At 35.6% G+C, this 16,846-nt stretch overlaps 1 protein-coding gene across 1 annotated transcript in view; it reads right to left on the bottom strand.

Annotated features, from left to right (window-relative positions):
- The window catches only part of LOC114366166 (uncharacterized), a 66,112-nt gene that overhangs the window by 31,345 nt on the left and 17,921 nt on the right, over nt 1-16,846 (bottom strand). Inside the window, exon 2 of the mRNA XM_028322947.1 lies at nt 348-361. Coding sequence (XP_028178748.1) covers nt 348-350 — 3 coding nt within the window. The 5' untranslated portion in view covers nt 351-361. The remainder of the gene's footprint in view (nt 1-347; nt 362-16,846) is intronic.

Here is a 16,846-nt window from a genome sequence, read left to right as displayed (position 1 = left end):
TCTTGTTACGTGTCCCTATGAAAATACACCATAAAATGTATAATCGCAATAATAAATAATGAAAATCACACGGCTGAATCAGTGCCTAATGGATGATGATGGAATGGATGGATGAATGAATAGACTTACAATATTGATCTCCAGGGTAGTGATCTGAATTCACTACTTAATGACAGTTAAATATGAACATAAGAAAAGATTCAAGCTCAGTTATCTTTGGAAGCGACGCGCGAGTTTGCTACTTGAACCTATGGTCAATCTTAAAACAGTAAACAGTGAATAAAAGTGCGAACTATAAATTTATAGACACGTAAACCATGAATAGTGAAATAAATTGTAGGACTTACCATCGATTCGCCATCTGAAACAAAACAAAAATCATTTCAAAGCTGTAAACTATTAAAAATTAATTTAGTTAAATTATGTTTCTCTAAATGAGTTATATGGTTCAAATCTAACAAATCTAACTATCAATATTGGACCAAATCTTGAAGTCTGTTGGTAATTTTTAGTAATTAACAATTAGCTAAGAAGGTCGTGATCCCAAATTCAAAAGCGTGCGCGCTGATGAACTAATCTATCGACTAATTACTGGAGTTGATTAGATGTGTAAATATATTTTCATAAAATTATAAACCTACACAAACATTAAATTGTATAGTTTTTTATCCACAACGAGGACGCTCTTGGCCTGCATCTTACTTGATGGAAAGTGATGATCAGGCCGAAGTAAGCTAGCTTTATCCAGAATCCTCAACTACAGAGCAACTGGATATTTTTACCTCTAAACGGTTGGATAAAACACAACAGTGCTGTTAACAATGTTATGACGACAGACTTAAGTGGTAGCTATAGTCAGGCGGACTTAGAACAAGCTCTACAACAAACAAAACTAAGCAAAAAAATTTGCCCCCACTGGAAAAGCAAGCCTGAACCTGAAAAAGCGTAACCTCTGTGTTTGAAACAGGTCGTATTAACCACTAAACATGGAGACGGTGTTTTTGGTCGAGACACAAGCGATACAACTTTGCGCTCTAGATCAAAAAAGTTCCATCACCGGGGAACCAGACGCAGGTTAGCGTACCATCCCTACATTGTAGGCATTCTACCAGCACGAACTAAGCGCTTCGCTAACTCTTTTTTAATGTGAACAAATAGGGACTGGATTCGCTACCTACTGCTATCTTTCGAGTGAATAGGATATTACAGAGCAGATATTATGTACCAACCTATACTCCATCTCACTTAACATCAGGTGTGATTGCAGTCAAATGCAACTAGCTTTCCGCCCGCGGCTTCGCCCGCGTGGAATTTTGTCTGTCACAGAAAAACTTTATCGCGCGCGTCCCTGTTTCAAAAACCGGGATAAAAACTATCCTATGTTCTTTCCCGGGACTCAAACTATCTCTATGACAAATTTCATCAAAATCGGTTGCGAGGTTTAAGCGGGAAAGCGTAACACATAGACAGACAGACAGACAGACAGACAGACAGACAGAGTTACTTTCGCATTTATAATATTAGTTGGGATAAAAAAGCTAAATATGTACAACTAGCTTTCCGCCCGCGGCTTCGCCCGCGTGGAATTTTGTCTGTCACAGAAAAACTTTATCGCGCGCGTCCCTGTTTCAAAAACCGGGATAAAAACTATCCTATGTTCTTTCCCGGGACTCAAACTATCTCTATGACAAATTTCATCAAAATCGGTTGCGAGGTTTAAGCGGGAAAGCGTAACAGACAGACAGACAGACAGACAGAGTTACTTTCGCATTTATAATATTAGTTGGGATATTTATTGTACAGAAGCTGAGGGCGATGCCATAAACCGTTTTCTCTTCTCCAATAACATTATCGCGCTGTATATTCCATTAGGCCACATATTCGCATTTTAAGCTGCTTTCCTCACTTCCTTAAATCTGCCTGCATTGTTACGATGAGGCTTTACGACTAGAAAGTCGATCGCCTCATCTGCATACAGAGCGCGCATACTTCTATCGAATGTTGCGGGTCAGTTTGGATTTAGTACAGTTTTGTCAATGAGTCACAGCAAAGTGTAAGAAGAATATAATCAGAAAATGTAGGTACAAAATATACAATTCTTTTTCACATCCATTTCAGCTTTTTTTTTTTGATAATGATGCAGTACCACTAGGCCGACGATCTGGTGAAGGTCGCTGGAAGTACATATTATTTACATGGATGCGGGCAGCTCAGGACTGGTCTTTATGGAAATCCTTGGGGGAGGCCTTTGTTCAGCAGTGGACGTCATTTGGCTGAAACGAACGAATGACCAATGACGTCGTAGAGCATCATTATTAGCGTCGTGATTTTTGAAAAATAAGAAATATTGGCTCTAAAACTTCGTCAATGGTAATTTTTTTCTGATATACACTATTTAAAAAGCTCTTTCACAAGAAGCAGTATTACTTTAACCCTACCACTGCTTCGGAACAATAAATAGTGTGCAAGTGTATCAAGTGCTGAGAAGTAGCGCAAGAAACTCAGACTCCAGTCAACAGTACTCTAGCAAATTTTATGTTTTTGTAAATAACCAAACCTGTCAAGAAAATCTGACTCCGTTACTTTACTGAACCTGAAATTTCAATAAAATCCAACTCTGTTACTGTACAGCAACACGTAGGCATAGTTTAATATACATCCATATGTATTATGTTATGCAAGGCTTCGACCTTGTGATTTGCCTCGAACTCGACGAACTTGATCGTTTTGACAAATTTTCTGAATACCGATGTTTAAGAGTGTACTAATGTAGGTACTTTAGTTAAAATATTAGGTATTTTGTTCAAAGGGAAGGGTAAAACTAATGTACTAAATAGTAGCATGAAATCGTGATTGCAATGCAGGTGTCTTCACGAACATGAATTCACAAATAATGTGGTGCAAGCAACTAAACAAATAGATTTCGAGATTTCACATTTATTCAGTGCATGAGTGACCTTTCGCCTAATTTATTGCATTTTTATATAGGGTGGCATTTAAATGCAATATTACAGTTGGCTATAATTCTCATTGTTACAAAATGTATTTTTGTGAATAAGTTTTCCACCTATCCATACAAATAAAGCGCTCTACCTCGTATAGTAAAATGGTTTTGGTATAAATGAGCATAGAAGTTTGCAGTTTCTTTAATTACACATTTAGGGCCTTATTAATAAAAGTTACACCCTAGTTAAACTCTGGCTTAAGTTGTCATTTAGTATGGAAATGTTATTTTAATCCAGAGTTCATCCTAGATGTAAATTTTTATTAATAAGGGGGTTAATGTACAAAATTTCCACCAATACAGACTTTTCGTTGCGTTTCCATTATAAAGCCTACGCGGTAATTTGATAATAGTAATTAACCTCCAATTCACGCCGTGTTTATACACACCATTAATCCCCATCAACTATTTTTAGAATTGACAAGTTTTCTATGATGACTGTGTTTTACCTGTTTTGATTAAACGCTTTCCGTAAAAAACCTGTTTTGTACAAAACAATTTTAAAGGTTCCGCAGTGTATAGGTTCTGGAGGTATTTTGGTATCATTGGTTTATTATTTCGCATACGAATTTGTTCGTATACGGTTCGAAAATCGAACGCGTTTAGTGTCATGCTATTCTGAAATCAACGCGTTTGATTGATAAATGACATAAAAGATAATCCGATATAATCGTTTTCAGTCATGTTTATTTATTATTTTTCAAGTAATGACTCAGCACTGAACCCCAAATATAGCACATTAGCATTCGTATGTTAACCATAATTCCAAGAGAATGTTTGTAAAAGCGTCTCTGTGTTAATATTAACAAACGCCACATGATTCCTAGATTCTGTTTTTAACATTAAATTGTTGTATTTTGTGTTAGGTCCCAAACAAAGTTTTCGTGGGTTTTAGGTTAAGCGGAGATTTGATTCGTCTTTAACAACTCTGCAACATGTTTCTGTAAATGCTAAACTCTCAAAAATAATAAACTCTTATAAATGTCTCAAAAATAGCTCTAAATTTTTTAGTAAATTTTGGAAAATATTTATTTTTCGTAAACGCCAAACCCAAAAACCATTTTAACAGATTATTAGAAATCTAGGTTTCCAAGAAGTTATCTATCCCCAGGACTAGTCAACCTTCACTGGTTGAGTTTCTGGAGGCTTACTTGGCTGTAGATCTTAACTTGTTAAATGTATTGTCGATGATACTGAATTAACATTTCTTCTTTCTTTCCTTCTTTCTTTCTTTCTATAAGTTCAGGAGTTGCAGTGATGGGAAATAATGGTGGGATTAGTCCAGTGCTTTCTAATGTTAGAAACTACACTAAAATTGGCATTAGACTAACAAAATCTATCGCAAGTTAGAGTCATGCACATGCTAACTGAACCGCAGTGTCACTAGATCACCGTTTACTGGGAGCAAGCAGTACAAGGTTCGAATAGATTGCGCTCACCGTTCACTTTTCATTTCAAGTGGTTATCATTGGCTGACCACCTACGGCACCATAGTTATTTACACTGTCTACCCATGAACTTAAAAGAATAACATTTCGGAAATATTGAATAACTTCACTTTTTAATCAAACAAATCTCAAACGGGTCTCTTAATAGGAAACAATTTTTCATGAACTATTAACTTTTAAAAATCGTCCCCTTTGAAGTGCGGACGACGGTACATCATAAGCGAGACTCCATCAAAAGTGTTGTTGCAAAAAGTGCTATCCTGCAACCAAAATTTTATAAAAAAAAAATAAAACCGACTCCAAAAAATGTCAATGTCTTGTTTAATGTTTTGTTTTTTGTATTTAAAATGTTGGTTGGAGAGGCACCCGCTGAAAACCAGCGTCGGGGCATGCGTGCATGCACGCGTGGCTCGATTAATGCTGAGCGGGCGCCTTTTTGGCACAAAATATTATGCGTGTATAGTTTTAAGTCCCTTTGTTCTGTTTTTCTGTTTTCTTTTGTGTCAAATAAAGTTTTTCTTATTCTTATTCTTATAAAAAACCTACACTAAAACGTAGAAAAATAATTACGCCTGACCAGGAACATAAAAACGCTCGCCATGTTGCGGAAAATTAATGGTACTAATTTCTTTTAATGGCAACAGTAACTGAAAACTTCATTGATATGTCACCTTGCATGTCAGTCTATTGCTGTCAAAGTGTAAACAAACTTTATTTTAAATGTGTGCAATTGATTTTCTGAATTAAATTGCTAAAAACTTTACATAGTCGTGAAAGAAAAGTGGTTCACAATGTGTTAAAGTATTTGTCGAAGAGAAATACTAAGGGTTCGGACATTATTTTCATTAAATAATGTTTCCGGCAAAGGTTGTCAAATTGACTGACATGTTTATCGTATAGTACAGTCAACTATGAAAATTAGCTGTGGTTTGATTCAACTACCTATTTTAAAGTTTTTTGTCACTTTGTAAGTGTTGAATTTTATGGAATTGGGAAAGAAGTACCGAGTTTGAAGCGTTCATGAGCAGACATTGTAGTTGAATATTCAAGTTCAGAATGTTATTATTGATGAATAATAATAAAATCCTACTTGCTCGATTGATGGTTTCATTTAATTAATTTAAACCAGTTTACCTTTAATGTAATATTTTTTTGGTTAATTGATGAAAACATTGAATTAGCCTATAATCCTGAATCCTGATACATAAAGTTAGCCTATGAATTTAATACAGGTACGACTGTACCCAGTGTTGCACTATCAAATGCAATTGACGCGCCTCTATGCCAGGGTTTTTATGTTCCTGGTCAGGCTATAATTACCTACTTATTTATTAGGACGAATTATTAATATTTATGTAGGTATACCNCAATTCCCATACAACACTCGTACTTACAAAAATAAGTCTCGTAAATTACAAAATTTAATAATATTTATTTATCAAAAAATCGACGCCCTGAAAAGTTCAGTAACATGCGCTGCATAAATTACTTAACACAATTTAAAAAAAGTGTGAAAATATGTCCACTTATTTTTTTATTTTTAAGGTAACCGACAATAACCTTAGCTTCATTTTTAAAGCTCTTGAAAACTGCAACAATATCCTTCGTTGCAGCTTTATCAACAGCAAAGCTGAGGTTTAGCACTAGTAAAATTAAATAGGGTCTAGACCAGCTAAAGTTAGCGCTATTAGAAAATAAAAAATACACACTTAGGTTGGTTTGTACCATCTTATTTTTCTTTTACGTCAAAAATCTGTCAATTTCATACAAAAGCACAGCTTAGGTTATCGTCATAGTCACCGTTAGAGTTAGGTGTGCACCACCTCCACTCAGCCTTAATCCTACTAATATTATAAATGCGAAAGTTTGTGTGGATGTTTGTTACTCTTTCACGCAAAAACTACTGGACGGATTTTGATGAAACTTTACAGTATTATTGTTTATAACCCAGAATAACATATAGGCTATAATTTATTACGCTCTGTGACAAACTAAATTTCACGCGGGTAAAACCGCGGGCAAAAGCTAGTATCACATAGATTACGTACAGGAATCAGTCCTGTACGTAATCGATGTGATATTAATATGAGATGCAAACACTTCGCCTGTTATTTATACTGATTGGAGAGATAGCTGGCCTAAGTGAAAAAAAAACGAAAGGTCTTGTCAGAGGTCGCGCGTATATCACAACCCGTGCGCTGGCGCAGGTGAAGAGCGACTAGCGAGAAATAAACAATATTTTATTCATACACATAAGTAATAATTGCTTGTAAATTAAATAGTTTCTAAATCTATAATATAGAAAAATGAAATGTGCTGGTAAGCGCATAACTCAACAACGCCTTGACAAATTTTACCAATTCTTTTTTTTTTAATGTTCGTTGAAGTCCAAGGATGATTTTACGGCGAGAAAAAATAAGAGAATCCAGATAATTTTCGGGAAAACCTCGGGCGAAGCCGCGGGCGGAAAGCTACTATAAAATGAAATAAAAATAAGGGAACACAGTGTTTTTCTCCTGTTGTATGTGTCCCTATGAAAAAACACCATACATAACATGCAAAACCACAACACTTGGTAAATAATGGGAATTAGCAGAGCACAAGGGTAAAAGTTTGTTGTTTAGTTGTATATTGAAGTGCTGTCGATGTAGGAACGAAATATAAATTAACATAAATCACACGGCTGTCTTAATCGGAACCTAACGGCTGTCTAAAAGACTTACAATATTGAGCTCTAGGACAGTTTTATAATTCAGTACTTAATGACAGTCAAGTAAGAACATAGGTACTAAGAAAAGATTCCAGTTCAGGTATCATCGGAAGCGACGCGCGAGTTTGCTACTTGAACCTATGGTCAATCTTAAAACAGTAAACAGCGACTAGAATGGCAAACTTAGTACCTATAAGTTTATAGACTTTAGGATCACGTAAACCATGAATAGTAAAATTAATTGTAGAACTCACCATCGAATCGCCATCTGAAACAAAACAAAAATCATTTCAAAGCTGTAAACTATTAAAAATTAATTTAGTTAAATTATGTTTCTCTAAATGAGTTCTATGGTTCAAATCTAAGGTCAATATTGGACCAAACCTTAAGTCTGTTGGTAATTTTTAGTAATTAACAATTAGCTAAGAAGGTCGTGATCCCAAATTCAAAAGCGTGCGCGCAGATGAACTAATCCATCGACTAATTACTGGAGTTGATTAGATGTGTAAATATATTTACATAAAATTATAATAACACAAAAAAAATGCTTAAAACTTAGGTAGGCGAAAGTTTAAAAAGGAATTTAAATATTGAGCAATATTTTTAACAAAAATTGTCCTAGTACCTTATGAAGCCTTTAAAATACTTAAACCATACTAACATCTTATACATACTTAAGTGAGAAAACACATTATTGTTATAGCGACAGACTTATTTAAGATGGTGGTGTAGAGTCAGATGGACTTGTGTGTTTTTTGTAACAAAACATGCCCACTGGGGATGCGAACCCGGGAGTTCTGGGTTTAAAACAGGTGATCTTACCACTAAACTGCAGAGACGGTGCTTTTGATCGAGGGGACACCCCATAAATACCCAAAATCCCAGACCAAAAATTCACGCAGGCTTAGCCGCAAACAAAAACTAAGCAACCTAATTCCACCAGCCCCTTTTCATCACCGGGGAACCAGACACATATTAGCATACCGTGCTTAAGCGCTTCGCTAGCTCTTTTATAATGCGAACAGCTAGGGACTCCAGGGACTCCATTCGCTGCCTGCTGCTGTCATTCCCTAACACTAAAATCCGGGCCTCTTCAAGGCAAGAGTGAATAGGCACTTACAGGGAACATATGTACTAATCTATAGTACTTCACCTCACATAACATCCTAGACTACATCCCACTAAACACCAGGTGCGATTATGGTCAAATACCTGCCTTGTTATGCTTAAAAAAAACATCGTGTGAATGCAGTCAAATGCCTGCTTGTTCTGCATTAAAAAAGCTAAATATGTACAATATTTATAGTCCAGAAGCTGAGGGCGATGCCATAAACCCTCGTTTTCTCTTCTCCAATAACATTATCGCGCTGTATATTCCATTAGGCCACATATTCGCATTTTAAGCTGCTTTCCTCGCTTCCTTAAATCTGCCTGCATTGTTACGATGAGGCTTTACGACTAGAAAGTCGATCGCCTCATCTGCATACAGAGCGCGCATACTTCTATCGAATGTTGCGGGTCAGTTTGGATTTAGTACAGTTTCGTCAATGAGTCACAGCAAAGGGTAAGAATATAATGTAAATGCAAAAAAATGTATTTTTCAGCTTTTTTTTTTTTCGATAATAACGCAGCACCACTAGGCCGACGATCTGGTGAAGGACATTGATGCGGGCAGCACAGGACCGGTCATTATAGAAATCCTTGGGGGAGGCCTTTTTGTCTAGCAGTGGACGTCATTCGACTGAAACGAACGAATGATGTCGTAGAGCATCATATTAGCGTTGTGATTTTTGTTGTGAAAAATAAGAAAAATTGGCCGTCAAAGGTTATTAAAGCGCTTTCACAAGAACCAGTATTACTTTAACCCTACCACTGCTTCGGAACAATAAATAGTGTGCAAGTGTATCAAGTGCTGAGAAGTAGCGCAAGAAACTCAGACTCCAGTCAACAGTACTCTAGCTATATGTTGTTAGTTGTAAATAACCAAACCTGTCAAGAAAATCTGACTCCGTTACTTTACTGAACCTGAAATTTCAAGAAAATCCAACTCTGTTACTGTACAGCAACACGTAGGCATAGTTTAATATTCATCCATATGTATTATGTTATGCAAGGCCCCGACCTTGTGATTTGCCTCGAACTCGACGAACTTGATCGTTTTGACAAATTTTCTGAATACCGATGTTTAAGAGTGTACTAATGTAGGTACTTTAGTTAAAATATTAGGTATTTTGTTCAAAGGGAAGGGTAAAACTAAGTAATGGTACTAAATAGCAACATGAAATCGTGATTGCAATGCAGGTGTCTTCACGAACATGCATTCACAAATAATGTGGTGCAAGCAACTAAACAAATAGATTTCGAGATTTCACATTTATTCAGTGCATGAGTGACCTTTCGCCTAATTTATTGCATTTTTATACAGGGTGGCATTTAAATGCAATATTACAGTCGGCGATAAAACTCATTGACACAAAATGTATTTTTGTGAATAAGATTCCCACCTATCCATACAAATAAAGCGCTGTACCTCATTATAGTAAAATGGTTTTTGGTATAAATGAGCATAGAAGTTTACAGTTTCTTTAATTGCACATTCAAATCTACATCAATACAAAATTTCCATCGATACAGGCTTTTCATTGCGTTTCCATTATAAAGCCTACGCGGTAATTTGATAATAGTAATTAACCTCAAATTCACGCCGTGTTCACACACCATTAATCCATCAACTATTTTTAGAATTGACAAGTTTTCTATGATGACTGTGTTTTACCTGTTTTGATTAAACGCTTTCCGTAAAAAACCTGTTTTGTACATAACAATATAAAGGTTCCGCACTTTATAGGTTCTGGAAGCGTATTTTGATGCCATTTCGAATATAATATCGCATGCGAATTTGTTCGTATACTGTTCGGAAATCGAACGCGTTTAGTGCCATGCCATTCTGAAATAAACGCGTTTGATTTATAAATGACATAAAAGACAATCCGACATAATCTTTTTCAGTCATATTTATTTTTTATTTTTCAAGTTTTCAGCACTGAACCCCAAATATCGCACATTAGCATTCGTATGTTAACCATAATTCCAAGAGAGTGTTTGTAAAAGAGTCGCTGTGTTAATATTAACAAACGCCACATGATTCGTGGCTTAAGATGTTTTTGATTTTAAATTATGTGTTAGGTCCCAAACAAAATTTTCGTGGGTTTCAGAAATAACTCTTATACAGAGTCTTCTATGTCTCGTCTTTAACTCGACGTTATTGTAGTTAAAATCATGTTTTTATGCAAAAAACTCTTAATACTAACAATTCTATGGTCTTAAAAAAATTACTCTACATCTTTTAGTATTTTTTTAATCAATTATTCCTAAACGTCAGACGAAATAAAAACCATTCTAACAGATTACTAGAAATCTAGAGTTCCAATACAGCTATCCTCGGGACTACTCAACTTTCACTGATTGGGTTTCTGGAGGCTTACTTAGCTGTAGATCTTGACTTTTTAAGTGTAGTATTGTCGATGATACTGAATAAACATTTCTTCTTTCTTTCTATAAGTTTAGGAGTTGCAATGGTAGGAAAGAATGTTGGGATTAGTCCAGTGCTTTCTATTATTAGAAATCACCCACAAAATTGGCACTAAACTAACAAAATCTATCAAAAGTTATAGAGTCATGCTAACTGAACCGCAGTGTCACTAGATCACCGTTTACTGGGAGCAAGCAGTACAAGGTTCGAATAGATTGCGCTCACCGTTCACTTTTCATTTCAAGTGGTTATCATTGGCAGGCCACCTACGGCACCATAGTTATTTACACTGTATACCCATGAACTTACAAAAACATAACACTTCAGAAATATTGAATAACTCCACTTTTTAATCAAACAAATCCCAAACGGGTCTCTTAATAGAAAAATATTTTTCATGACCCATACATTTTAAAAAACGGTACATCAAAAGCGAGACTGCATAATGTTGCAAACAGTGTTAGGCTGGGTTGCACCATCTTATTTTAACTTTGACAAACGTCAGAAATCTGTCAAACTCCATACAAAAAGCACCGGTTATCGTTAAACTTATGGTCAAAGTTACGGTCAAAGTTAAGTGGTGCAACTCAGCCTTATTCTGCAACCAAATGCATAGTCTAATGTGCTGTTGACTGTACAAAAGATATGTAGTCTACATTATTCAAAAAATAACCAAAGTGCAATGGACAGACACTGGTGGCAGGAACTAGTCAGAGAAAAAAATATTTTACAATAGGCGAAGCGAATCACTCTTCAGTAATGTTTTTTTTTTATGCATAACAAGGCAGTTATTTGACCACAATCGCACCTAATTAACACGACCTATGGAGGATGAAGGGATCCAAGAATGTCTAAGCGCCGATGTGCAGACCAAACACAGCCGTAAGGATTCCTTGATGACCCTTAAACCATAATAAATTCGTCATCACCGTTGCAATGCAGCAGCACGCGTTCTGAATCGGTATTTTGTCAAAATGTCCGCGCGCAAGGTCATGTTTTGCAAGCACCATTTGATACGATTTGTATTCTATCAGTACGGGGCTAAAATTTACCGTACATACTTTATAGATTTGCGGTTGAGGTATTCTAATAACGTTTGACCGTTGCGAAATGGTCTAAGTCTTTTTAGACACTGTTTTGTTATATATTCACGGTATACTCATAGAGTCGCCTAGGTGAAGGACTTGCATTCACCGCTCCCTAATTAATTGGATATATTTGACCACTAACGGCAATTTCAACACACATTTTATTTTAAAGCACTACCGCTTTAGCCCTGAAATACAAGTTAGTATTAAAATTAACTCCCTATGAATATTTGTTACGCAAATAAACATTTGAATTAGCTGTAAGATCTGATTTTCAGCAGCATTGAAATTATTAAAAGTGTCATTTGAATTCATGAAATAGTTGACGTTCCATTATATCGATTGAGAGACCAATGTTTTTAAACTTGTGAAATAGTACGTTTAACCAATATACATATGTAAATGAATCTTGTTATTGCCCTAAAACAGTTATATTAACTTTAAAATAAAATAAATTGCTTTATAAATATGTAAATAACTATTTTGCTCAGATGTAATATTTGTTAAAATGAACATTTTTATCTAAATTGAGACAATAAAAACGATGAATACATTTATTAAAATTCAGTTTCTACAACTGCTTAAATGTTTGTTTATAGATTTCTAATGTTGGATAAATGCCTACATCCTTAATAATTAGAAATCGAGAGAAAAAAAAGATAATTGCAATACGATAGGCCACATCTCGTTCGTTTCACAAGTTGAAGTGCAAAGCAACAGTGGACTGTGTGTCGTATGTCTCAAAGAATAAGAGACAGCGACATGAAATAAAATTACTTGTTGTTATCTTCTTTAAAAAGAGATCGACTATGTGTTCGTGATTTTGTCGCTACATCTTTTCAATGCTGCCTCATATTATTTAACTGTAGCAGTGGTAGAGTTGACAGTCCAAAAACGTAGGTACTGAACCCTCAAAAAGGAATTTAAAATTATCGCAATTTCCCTGCGTAATTAGGAGATCTGCAGAAGTACAAAATAAATAAAAGTAATCGACACGACACGTGTCCCGCAGAATTTACAAAAGTGCCACACTAAAAAAATGTTTCGTTACTGCTTACACAAATGAGTGACCAAACCAGGTTTAGCTCACTACGAAATAGTTTGTTTAATTTACACAAAATTGTGTTCCTTATAACCATAGTACTTAGTTAATAGTAACCTCCAGTTCGCTAGTCACTCATTTGTGTAAGCAGTATCCAAACTTTTTTTTTCAGTGTAGCTTTCATTGATCAGCCATAGGGTTTTACATTAAGGAAAGCTCCGAAAACATACCTTAACCCTTCGATAGCTATATTTATAAATCTCTACTAAATGAAACGCTCTTCACTTGCACCAGTACCACGGCCGACACTTAAATCCGCGGAATGTCAGAAATAATTTTCAAGTCTCATTTTTTCGTAAGCCGTTAAAGTCTAATAAGATACGCAATTTGAACGTCTATGAGTGCTCATCTTTGAGGTCAGCAGACTTAGAATTCCTTAATATTATAATGAATGTGAAAACCATTTTATTTAATGCCCAGTCGTCAGTTTTAGAACCCGCTCACGCTAAAGGCATTATTCGTAGATGCGCCGATAGTTTTATTCAGATTTTTGATGAGTATGCTGTATTTAGGTGAACGTTTTAAGTACAAGGATTTAATACTAATTAAAGAAGTTCCAATTAAATTATCAAAAGTTTTAAGGTGTACGTACTTAGTCTAAAGCAGTCTCTACACTAAACCCGCCGTCTTGTGCCGTTTACTTTTTACATGTTGTTAAAAATCATAGAAAATACAAGTCGTCGACATGATTATTTTGACCTATAGCCGCCGACACCAAGCCGCTGGGGACTTTCCCGCCGACAGACTATTAGTAGAGTCCTTTGGCTTAGAGCTTAGGGGCAAACAACTAAAATAACCCATCATCCTATTAAACCTTTACAATTAATAAGCTAATGATGATAATTACCTAACTGTCACTTAAGTTACTAGTGCAGTGAGATGGTTGACATAATTCGCAAGTTGCACATACTCGCCAACATGGGCAGCGCGTGACAAGCGCGAGGGTTCCGTAGGTCAAATTCTTAAACCGTTTAAGAATAAGAATACTTTATTCAGCATAGAGAAATAAAATAAAATACAGTACAGTAACATTAAACTACAAGCTATGCTGAAGAGGCGTCCGCTCAGCTATATTCGCGACATAACAAGCGCCATGTCGAGAAGCTGGTTTTCAGCCGGAACCAACTTTTCGTTTATTTTCTTTACTTTTTATTTTTTGTATGAATGGCTGTTTTAACCTTCTTTATCGTTTGCCTCTCTTCAGTTTAGGTCAGTTCACACGGTTATTTTATTATTTTGGTTTCATCAAGGTCGCAATGAACCAAAAAGTTGATGACATCATTTCAGTCATCTAGGATCTTGCTTGACTCAATTCAAACGTTCCATTTAACTGAAATGATGACCCTGACAAGAATTCATTCTAGTAATAATAGTTTATTGCATTATTAATTCTACAGTGTGAAATATAAATCATTGACATCCTTTTAAGATAAGATTCGCCTCATATTTGGGGATTATTATGTGTCATCCATGAGTAGTTTTATTTTAAAAGGATGCCAGTGACTTAAATATCAACCTGTAGGCAAAACCTACGAATATTCGTCAAGAGGGAAGCGAAAAATTTTTCGTTAGTTAATAAGTAGGGATATTTTTTTGTGATAAATTTATATAAACGTCAGTTTATTCCCATCTCTAATAAATTATTAACTAAGCAGCTCTTATTAAATTAGCCAACTCTAATTTTACCAGATACCTTTAAGTAAACGTACCTACTTAATATAATATCGTAGTAATGTACGGAACCAACTCTTTGTTTAAACAAATCAGATCTGATATCCATCTGCAGCTTCACTGCGTGACATATACCCATGTAGAGTTAAGGCGAGCTAACTATGTATTATACTAACAGCTCGAAAGTAGTATAGCTATTTAAAGACTACGTAGAGACCAATAAGGTTGAATGGAGATCAAGGACTGTGCATCTTCGATGCGTTATTGATCTAATTATATGATACCTTAATGATATAACATGGCTCTCCATGTGTTTGTAAATAGATTGTGCGATGTTATAGAAGTTTTTAATGCTCCTCCTTTGTTCTTCTGATCAATTTCGTTGCGGGTCCAATGACAGTTAACTTTCCCCCGGGATAAACTTGACCTTCAATGGTTAGGTTTTTATTCGCGGTCAAGCTGTATGGCTACACAGGAGTTGCAGTAGAAACGAAAGGTGGGAATATTCCCGTACTGGAGAGAACCAGATGAAAGTAATAACGTATCTGAGTTCTAAAACTCTGGTTTCATCATCATCATCATCTCAGCCATAGGACGTCCACTGCTGAACATAGGCCTCCCCCAATGCTTTCCATGTTGCCAGGTTGGAGCGGCCTGCGTCCAGCGCCTTCCCGCTTCCTTTATGATGTCGTCGGTCCACCTTGTGGGTAGACGTCCCACGCTGCGTTTTCCGGTACGCGGAAACTCTGGTTTACATTTATCTTTGTAAAACGAAAAAAGTTTATTATCAGCTTCATGATTAGGGATTTAATAGTCCGTTGAAAAATGTAGAGCCATAACTGGCAGAAAGTCTCTTAAACTTACAGGAAGAGAAGAGAATTCCCTACCAATATTATTGAAGTAACTTATAACGCCAAAATAACGACTTAAGGATAGTTAGGTTATACTTTAGAATTCAAGCCTATCTTGAATCCATGCTTGAGTCTGAATCGAGTTTCACGTCGTATCATAAGTACGGGCCTAGGCTGACACTCCGTGAGAGGCCAAGCACCGCCAATGTTAAGGTCGTGGTTGATGCCATCCGTCAAGCATTTTGGCTTTGATTGATTTGTAAATATTTTGATAAATAACTTAGGGGTTAAATAACAGCGAAATTTTGAAGACCTGATGAAATCAAACACTTGTAAATAAAGCTTTCTTTAGCAAAATTACCTTGTTATGTAGGTATCTAGAGAGAATTTCATAAACTTATAGATATACTTATTTGTCATTTTATGTCACAAAATATTTATTGCTACAAAAAAGGAAGATTTAAAAGCAAAAGTCAATAGGTAGTCCCTATTAGAGATTTACTATGTCATCCTCGACTGCAAAATCTAATCAAAACCTTGTGAGAGACAATAAAAAGTCTATTTATTTGAGTAAAATATTTATAAGTAAATAAGCTACATATTCTAGAGATAACATTACCTTTGAAATACATAATATAACTGCCTGTCAAGTTAATTATATTCTTTGGACCGTTACACGCGACTTTGCAAAGTAATTATTAGTATGTAACGAGTCTGTTGAATTGGGCAACCATTTTGACCTGAGCCATCAGTCAAATGTTGCGGCCTACCATTGTAATCCATTTAGATTAGATCCACCTACTTTACCCAGCTCTATATGAAAAAAAAGTTTATTATTACCACTGTGAACTTTTTTGTCAAAGAGGCACTACTCGCACCTATCGCTTTTACAATTATTGCAACTCTTGTACAGCCAGGGTTTACAACTCAACGTTTGTTAAAACCTAACCTGTGAGTGTTAATTCAGTCTCGGGGGAAACTGAGTATTGTTCTAGCATTGGAATGGAATTATAACGAAATTAGTCAAGAATCTTGGAGTTCAAAGCTGAAGATGGGCTTTTTTTCAGTGCAAAGCGGATAAGATGATGATGAAAAGAAAAATTGTGTATGATACATTTTTCGTAAAGTGTTATGTAATTTTCGTCAACCTACGTCATTTTCATTGTGTCTCGTACCTACATTCGTACATGGCAATGAGACTTATAGAGTCTAGACTCTAGATTGTAGAAAACCGACAATCTAAATGCCACAGAAACATTGATCAATTTTTTCTGAAAAAAGTCCATATAAATTCTAAAGTCGTTAAAGTTTAATGTATTCATTATCCTCGGACGTCCGAAGTAAAAGTGGTTTTTGAACGTTTCAATGTGGTTATTATCGAAACGTCACATTATAATTATGGCCTTCAGCTTTTGCGAGCTTTTAACATTGGCAACTGAA

Source organism: Ostrinia furnacalis, unplaced genomic scaffold, assembly GCF_004193835.3.
Source record: "Ostrinia furnacalis isolate ACB-3 unplaced genomic scaffold, ASM419383v2 OfSCF0550, whole genome shotgun sequence".
NCBI lineage: Eukaryota > Metazoa > Arthropoda > Insecta > Lepidoptera > Crambidae > Ostrinia > Ostrinia furnacalis.
Note: the sequence above shows the minus strand (reverse complement) of the source record. Positions and strands in the feature narration are given on the sequence as shown.